The sequence below is a fragment of the Carassius gibelio genome, chromosome B15 (genome assembly GCF_023724105.1).
Source record: "Carassius gibelio isolate Cgi1373 ecotype wild population from Czech Republic chromosome B15, carGib1.2-hapl.c, whole genome shotgun sequence".
Lineage (NCBI taxonomy): Eukaryota > Metazoa > Chordata > Actinopteri > Cypriniformes > Cyprinidae > Carassius > Carassius gibelio.
In genome coordinates, this window is record NC_068410.1 from 14,018,109 (window position 1) to 14,027,252 (window position 9,144).

General features: G+C 35.3%; 2 protein-coding genes across 2 annotated transcripts; one reads left to right on the top strand and one right to left on the bottom strand.

Annotated features, from left to right (window-relative positions):
* Nucleotides 1-233: 233 nt before the first annotated feature.
* Nucleotides 234-2,524, top strand: zgc:162608 (uncharacterized protein LOC100037332 homolog). Its single transcript, XM_052575535.1, has 4 exons — nt 234-315; nt 463-532; nt 628-718; nt 1,462-2,524. The coding sequence occupies exons 2-4, from the start codon at nt 484-486 to the stop codon at nt 2,255-2,257; spliced, it is 936 nt and encodes a 311-aa protein (XP_052431495.1). The 5' UTR covers nt 234-315; nt 463-483; the 3' UTR covers nt 2,258-2,524.
* A 129-nt stretch (nt 2,525-2,653) lies between these two features.
* LOC127972191 (zona pellucida-like domain-containing protein 1) lies at nt 2,654-7,117 on the bottom strand. The gene is made up of 11 exons (XM_052575534.1): nt 7,016-7,117; nt 6,725-6,823; nt 6,416-6,642; nt 5,817-6,007; nt 5,662-5,734; nt 5,465-5,562; nt 5,296-5,379; nt 5,018-5,189; nt 4,820-4,922; nt 4,659-4,688; nt 2,654-3,564 (listed from the first exon to the last, which is right to left on the bottom strand). The coding sequence occupies exons 2-11, from the start codon at nt 6,816-6,818 to the stop codon at nt 3,386-3,388; spliced, it is 1,251 nt and encodes a 416-aa protein (XP_052431494.1). The 5' UTR covers nt 6,819-6,823; nt 7,016-7,117; the 3' UTR covers nt 2,654-3,385.
* Nucleotides 7,118-9,144: the final 2,027 nt, after the last annotated feature.

The window sequence follows — 9,144 nt, forward strand, 5'->3', positions numbered from 1 at the left end:
CTGTTCAAGTAAGAGTTGACCAAACACCTCCAATTAGTAGAAACCCTGTTCCAATAGCATTGACCTCGCCTGACTAGGAATTGCGTCAATATTGGCCTTGATGTGGCATTAGTAAATACTTTGAATCTGTGTTGTTGGAAGAGAGCAGATTTGAAGTGGCCAATCGGCAAAATACCTTTAGGTTTCTTGTGCCTATCGTTATCAAACTGACCCTCAGCGTGGTATGTATTGACAGATGAACAGCAGGACAACCTCTGATAAGGGAATGCTTTAAATGTGGACCCTGAGAAGAAATGCTCATTTTCTCATCAACAGGTAAGAGACAAATGTCAACTTAAATAGAATAATTAATTAGCTACATGTAAACTGTCCACTTTAAAAATTATATTATCAGTCAATAACATTTAAGTGAATGGATCTAAACACTTAAATCTTCTTTCTGTTTTTATTTTCTATTTCTAGAATAACCTTCAGTTAATTAAAATGAATCTGCAGTTTGTTACACTGGCTTTGGTCTTTGCTACCACAACAGGTTTGTTGTCTCTTTAAGTTTATTACCTCTAAAATGGGGATTATTATCATCATTCTTGTTTTACATTGATCTAATGCAACCATGCTTCCTTTCAGCATTTCCACTCGATGAGATCAGTCGAGAAGCATGGAGTTTGCAGAGAGACAATCAGGCGACTGAAAAGAAAAATTTTGCCAAAGATTCCAAGTAAGTTCACTTTCATAGTAGTGTTGAATAACAGGCACAATGACTTGATGCTTATTTATTTTGTTTATTTTCTTTTATTAAAAATGTAATTCATGCTTGACATGTCTTGAATACATTCCTTTTGTGATGAGCATGTTTTTAGTTTCTAAATTAAATTTAAATTTTTATATTTTTGAGGGGACTTGAAGTCAAAATGTCAGGGTGATAAAACTGTTGTGATATAATAAAGAAAAACACCTCATTAAAAATCATTAAATTCTTGAATGAAAAATATTATTTTGCTGTTTTTGCATAATATTGTATTTTTATTTCTTAGGGTGAATTATTATTATTATTTTTTTTATTTATTGTTTTACCAAAATTGCTTAATTACACAGCTTGTGTCATGTCATGTGGTGCAACCCACCAAAAATTGTAAGATATAAAAAAAATACTTTTCATCTTGAAAAACACATTTATGAAATGTTTTTGAAAATATTGGAAATAGGTGTACACTCAAATGTTTTCAGAGTGCATGTAAAATGTTATTTATTTTTACTTGATGGTTATACCACTTGACATTTAAATTGAATCTTTTCTTGAAAATTTTATTAAAGTTTCTTAAACCATATGAACCACCGGGAACACAAAAAGTACATCACAAATAAGTAGTTTTTCAAGATTTTTAATTTTCCCTATCATAGACGATCCTGTCCACATCCAAGTCATGATCCAAATCATTAACCCCTGATCCTGTTTTGCAGTGGTGTGTGGAAGAACCATGTGGTGAGCAGTGACCTTTACTCCCAAGACTCTCACAACCCCATGGCGGCTGAACTGAGACGAAAGCTGAGTATGGAGTCTGAGCGTCTGAGGGATCGTCTAAAGCAGGAGCTCGCTGAGCTGAGGGACAGACTATCTCCCTACCCCAGCCACCCAAAACACACCATGGCCAACATCAAGGAGTTCCTCGCCCCCTTCACTAAGCAGCTCCAGACAGCTCTCCAGTCCAACACTCAGGAACTCTGTGAGAAACTCAATCTGAACCTCCAGGACCTGAACCCAGAGGAAGCCACTCTCTACCAGGAGGCAATGCAGAGGATCACGCTAGCCCTGGATGAAAGCCACCAGAAAAGGACAGCAGCCTTTGAGGACTTTAAAACAAAAGCATTTGAGGCTGTAGAGGAGAAACGAGACAGCAGTGTAAAGGAGCTTTGGGAGGAAGTCACTGCCAGGCTGGGACAGGAAGTGTGTACCTTCAGTTTAGAGGTACAAGGGAAGGTGGCGGCACTTAAGATAGCATTGGCAGACCATCTAGCCTCGGCACAGCCTCCAAGGGATGTGATGACTTCAAAAGTGGATCAGTTCTGCCAGAATTCCTCAGCTCGGAATCAACAGTTCATTTCTAGCTTAGACCAACAGATGATCGTTCTACAAGAAAACCAGACTCATGGTGAGTCATCAGCTGGTTTCCATCAGACAAACATAGAGTCCATACAGGAGGATTTCTCAACCAGACTCACAGCCCTATTACAAGACATCGTACACACTCTAAATTAAACAACACACCACCATTCCAATGTAATGTAGTGTAAATAAAAGCATTTATGTTCAGATTGTACAATGGGACCTGTAACTTTTGTAGAACAATATTGTTGTTTGTACAGTTTTCAGAAAGAACCTTATGTAAAGCTCAGTGAAAAACAGTGAAGTGAAAGACAGAGCAGAAACGCTTTCTTCCTTTTACTGAAGATATTTTGTGTAATGTGTGGATATGTTTCACAAACTTGTAAATAAAAAGTTCAATTTGTACATATTTGAAATGAATTTATGTCTATTGATTATTGCCTCAACTACAGTGTATGAATAAAAGTTCTAATATCTATAAATCACATCTAAACAATTGTGAAATATCTGATTACAGGAAGCAGCAAGTCATTGGCTAATACAGGGGTTTTCAAACTGGGCTCTGTAGAAAATGAGAAAAAAATTATACACAAAGAAAACTATGTTATAAACTACTTCAAACTATAAAAGAAAACCTTTTTAAATACTTTTTTAGGGCTGTCAAAGTTAACTTGTTTATCAATCATTTTTAACACAAAATATATATAAGCTCTTTACAAATGAATCTGAATTTAATTACAAATACTATTTTTTTTTATTACTCTAAATGCATCTCTAATAGTCAGTAGAAAACTTGTACTTGTCCTTTTTATGATACAGTCAAACTAAAAACCAATGATTTAATTTAGAAAACAACATCTTTATAATATCAAACTTAATATTTCTCACAATATAAATGGTAAAATATAGCTGCCTTTAAATTTCAAGAAGAGGGTCTTTCAATCAGGGTCCTGGCATCAAATAGTTTGAAAACCCCTGAGCTAACGTGTAGAAGAAGCAATGTGTAATCAAAATATTACAAAAGGATTTTATGCACAGTTTGTTCCTCTCAGTAATTCAGCTGTGCCTCTTACTGTATCATTCTGCTAACACACATCTAAAACATACAAAACAAACTCAACAGCAGTATTTGCATTTACATAAGAGAACTAAGCATTTGAGTTTTCTTCCAAGTGCATGATGACTAGTCTGCACAGTGCTGTCTAAATAGATTAAAATATGCTAAATAGGCATTATGTGATGTGATCAGACGTCTTATCAGCATATCAAATTAAGCTTCATTCAACGCAAAACAGATGGCGAGTTGATGGATCTCTTAGTGGAAAGCTTGAGGCAGAACAACCTCTTCATGACAAACCATCCAGCCATAACCAGCAACACAGCACCGCCGGTGGCAAAAATGACCCCCACCACCACTCCAGCCACATTCATATTGTCCCTGTTTAACGGCTCTCTGCCTCCTGATTCACAAGACAAACAAACAGTTACAGTCAACATATGGCACTGTGCTGTTTTAGCCTTTTCAGTTACATCAAAGTGCAATATTTTGCACTATATTTAATTATTTTTAAATACTTGTCTATTACATTTTTTTCTATTTTGCCATTTTACTATTTTGTTTTTCATTTTACTATTTCGTATGTATGCAGCTCATATGATCTATTATTTTGAAATAAAATGCTATGCCATATATTGTTTAATTTTTGTTATATACTTTATATATATTTTTATTATTATACTATGTTTTATATATATCATATTTGCATGTTTTTACTATTTTTGTGATTATTATGTCAACAGGTTTATGACCTTAAAGGGATACTCCACCCCAAAATGTTGTCATTAATCACTTACCCCCATGCCATTTCAAACCTGTAAAAGCTTTTTTCATTTTCGGAACACAGTTTAAGATATTTTGGATAAAAAACCGGGTCCAGAAAAGTATGCAAAAGCATCGTCAGAATAGTCAATCTGCCATCAGTGGTTCAACCGTAACGTTATGAAGCGACGAGAATAATTTTTGTACACAAAGAAAACAAAAATAATGACTATTCAACAATTCCTTTGTCAACAGTCTCCTTTTTGTATCTCCACATCGCTCTTCTGTGTCAGCCGCGCCACAAGGATGCACAGTTTTCTTTCAAAATCAAAGAATAAATAAACGTAGAAACAGCGCATCCTTGTGGAGAGATGCAGAGGAGACTGTTGACAAAGGAATTGTTGAATAAAGTAATTATTTTTGTTTTATTCACGTATAACATGTATTCTTGTCACTTCAAAACATTACAGTTGAACCAACAATCGCACATGGACTATTCAGACGATGCTTTCCACACTTATTAAATATTTGCTAACAGAATTTGAAATTACTTAACTGCAAAATTATGATTAAAATGGTATACAGATGGCTTAAAATATTACACACATTTTCTGAAAAAGAAATAACATTTTATATTTGTATAAATAGTATGTATGCAGCTTTAAACACCTTAATTTGGGTATTCTAACACCATTTTAAAATACTTAGATTGCAGTTTCAAAAAGAATCCCATACCAGAGGCCAATGCAGAGGGAACCTCATTCTCTACAAGATCAAAAAGAGAGAGTAGTGAGGCATCTCAAAATCACTCTCATTTAGAATTCAGTATGTTTGATAGTAAGCTGGATCTCAGACTTGTCTCATTCTGGATTCATGTGTGTATGCGACTGACTTACCCAGGGCTGCTGTGTATAGAGGACCCACAGACACTGTGGCAGCATCTTTAACTGGCGATCCGTAAGGTTCTAGGGCCCTTCGCCTTCGTGTTCTGTTGCAAGACTGTATAAGAAAAATAAGTAACATTATAATTGGATATAGTTTCATTAGTAGTATTCCAGTCAATCCATTCTATTCAAACAGTTAAAGATTCCTACATCAAGTAGTTCTTGACACCTGTTCGGTTCACAGAGTCGCAGTATGCAGTGCAGGTATATAGTAGACATTTCTTGATTACGGTGCTCCACAAAGCGGAAAGCTTCAAATGAAAATCTGGAAAACTTGGAGAGGCCATTATAAAGCACCGCTGTCCGGTTCTGTACCACACATCTGTCATAAAACAATAGAGAAATATTGATGTACTAGCACATAAATCAATATCTAAGAGTCAAATTTAGTGTTATGAGCAATACATTTTTAATAAGAAGTAACTCACCCTGTGAAAAAGGTGTGCTGTATGTTGTTGGTTTGATTGTAAGGTGATGGGGTTGCAAAACAGTGGTCCAGCAAGAGATGGAAACTGAAAAAAATTGTATTTCGTTTCACAATAAAACCCTTAAGAAACATGCAATTCACTGGCCAAGAGAAAATGGCGGTTTCCTTACTTTCCAGTCAGATTGGCAGCTTTTACTTCAACATAGACTTTACTGCGCAGCTCTAACCCAGTAGGTGGAACCACCAATGGGCTGTTAAAATCTGTGCTCTGAAATAATTAAAATATATGTTTTGTAGTTTTGAGTATGTTTTAAATGGCACATATTTTTAAATCAGAGTGAAGAATTTAGGACAAATCCCTACTTACATTGAAGACTCCCATGCTGAGTGTGTCGATGAAAGTACCATTGTTGTCTCTAGTGGCCACTGACACTGATGACCTGCATGAAGAATATTAATCAATCAGGCCTTTCGCTGTCATTGGTGAAGTATGCAGTGGAGGGTGAATGTCTGAATACGCACGCTACAATCTGAGTGTTGTTGATGAGATATTCCAGTGGGTAGCGGCAAGAGAAGTGGTAGTAGAGGTCTGTGGAGTAACTGATGACGCTCTCTGAGGAGCTGGCCGTATCAATGTATCCTGTGATAATGACGGACTGAACGCTGGAGAACATGCTGAATGGACCAGAGGAGCTGGGCACCTCATCCACAATCTAAAAATGTTCAAAGGGAAATTCAGTAAAGTGGTATACAAAAATGCAATACATTTAGAATTATTTTTTACTATTTTTTATTATTTATCTTATTAATACTTATATATATTAAATTTGTATTTAATTTTTTTTTTCTTTTCTACATTTTACTGCTTTTAAAAATAATTAAGTATTTTTCAGGTTACTTTTTTTATATATATTTAAAAATACTTTGATATACTTTATATGATTATAATACATTATTTTACTTATATCATATTTATTTGCATACTTTATTTTAAAAGTTTTAGATTTTTTATGTTTCTCTATTTGTTTATTTATTTTTCAAAATTAGTATGCATGCAGCTTTTATGACACCATTTACTTGGCAATTTGGCAAAAGGATAAAAACTTATTTTTTCTTGGCACCTGCAGAGACTGTCTACATGGGTTCTCCTGGCTGTGGTTGAATGGCAGATGATAGCGGATGACAGGTGGGTCGACAGTGGTATCAATGGTCCCCTTGCACTGGGGATCATTACGCTCCCCGTTCAGGGCCAGGCCGTCGGGGTCAAAGCCTGCCCACTCAGCAGTGCACAGGTTTACTTCCAAAGTGATCATGTTAGTGCCACAGTCTACCGCCAGATCATTGTTGTCTAACCAAAAAGAGAGCAGTTAGTGTTGAGCAAACTGCAGAGAATGGAGGATTGTCTCACATCTGCAAGGTCAGAGACTCACCTGGAACCCTGTTAAACACTGTGGAGCAGTTATAGGCCGAGTGAACTGGCTGCAGGACGAGAGCCAGTGCACAGACGCAGAGCCACAGCATCATTCTTGCTATAGAGCAATGGCAGAACATAACTAATAAAATCACAGGTTGAGAAGTCAAGTCTTTCAATATTACAACCCTAACTTCTGTTATAGTTATAATCAGGATACAAGTAATTACTTTTAATGTATTGTGTTATTTTTTTAGCATTTAAGAGAAAAAAGCTGTAAATATCAGTATAAAGAAACAGTATACCATACCTGTTTAGCTCTCAGGCAAGGGAACGGACACTATTTGAGAAAGGTGATGAGATGTTTCTTATATAGCATGGACCCCAGGCATAATTCAGGTGCAGGGAGTGTCTCATCCCTCCTCCTAAATTACAGTACAGTTCCTTCCCATGTTATAAAATGAATCTTCTTCTTTTGGTTAACAATGAAAGTCTGTGAATACAGTGGCAATGAGATTTGATGCACATCCAGAGACAGCAGTTCTGATTTTCAGATAAGCCAAATGAATGAAGACTGATAAAGTTGTGATTATGACCACACACAGATAAAAGACATATGTTAATAGGTTTATATTAGCATTATTCTACAATCTAAAGCATTTTTTTAATACTATAGCAGTTTTAGGATTCATTACTGTATGTATAAGCTGGAGACTTCTATGTACACTGACATCTGTTTGTATATAAAATGCATGAATTAAATCTGCTGATTGTTTTAAAAGGGAGTGAAACAATTTGAGCAATGTTTAATTGTACAAATGAATGCAGGTTTGTTGTAAGACTAATGTTTTTGTTATATTGCTGTAGATTACATGAAAAATATATCTTTAAACTTTGTTGTCTATGTGTTAACCAACTGCAATAACTGTCCAGAGTCTATTTTTGCCCAACTGAGAATGCTTTTATTTTTTGTCAGAGTATTAAATGGCAAAGCCTTAGAATGTAAATTAAGAGTCTATTGTGTATAAATCATTTGAAACATAAAATGTTGCATCATCTCCTGGGAATAGAACATTATGAATACGAGAAATGTGATAATCTGCCACAAGGCATGAAACACAGAGCACCGAAAATAGCCTTTGTCCATCTGGCTCGCATGCGAGCATCATCTATTGTGTTCCGAGAGCTGCTAGATTAAGACACCCCTGCTAAAGGCGAAAGGGTCATTTCTGACTGAGTGATGGTGAAATCTGACAAAGAACTTTGAATGAAGCATATACACTTGTTTATGCCAAAAAGCCCCTCAGTGTGAGAACATGTTTCACATATTATGCTTGCCTTGGATGCGTCACACCTTGATGATTTTCTGTTCTTGTCCACTGGAAAGCAGTGAAAGCAGTCAGATCCTTGTGTTCTTCAATCTTATTCTCACTATAGATTTATTCATGTGTCTGCAGAGATCACTAAATCTGATTTGGAGAGGTTGTAAAATGCATAGCGTGACGTAAGAGAATCATACTTTTTCAAGAAGTCAAACAACCTGCACAGTCACATAAGGACAGATTTGACAGAATCTTTACTGTGGGTGTGTTCTGTAATTTATAAGCCTTAATTCATAAATGTATAGGGAAACATCCCTAATAAGGATTTACAACAATTTTTTGATTTCATCCTTTAACTGCAGGATATTTTAGCCAGACCGAAAACACAATAACAAGATACAGAAAGAAACACATAAAGAGAAAGCGTATCCTGTTTCTCATGTGCCAGCTAAACAGATTTACATTGTAATTTAGTATTTTCTGGATGAAAAAAAATTGTGGATATCAAATTAATTTAATACTTCATACTTCATATTTCATACTTCATTTCTGCAAAAAGTTAAACTGGGAATTTACACACAGTGCGGGAACACCATTGCAATGAATACTCTGTTGTCAAATCATAATTCATGACTCCTTTATGATTGATGGTCTAAAGCTTTTGAAAGGAAAACAACTGTTACAGCATTAGAGTAGGCCTATATAAAATCTGAATAAAGGATAGGAACGGTTGAGCATCTTCAGAACAAATAGTACTAGTACAATACTACCCCCTGCTGGTTCAAAAAACAAAACAAAACATAGCAACACCAATATTTTTGCCAGCAAATTAGCAATGACAGCGTCAACCATCTTTGTAATAATAATAATAATAATAAGTGTGCTTACATATGGGTGACAAGACTTTATAAACAAGTCACTGAATCATTCATTCAGTCGGTTCATTCAAAAACACTGATTCTGGAATAGCATTCTAGTATACTTACTATTTTTCTAATATCTCTCTATGACAGAAATAATGAGAATGGCATTAGCCTCTGGTAATAAGTGAGTCATTGAATCATTCACACAAACAATTAATAAAAATAAATAATTTAATTTAATTTAATTTAGGTAC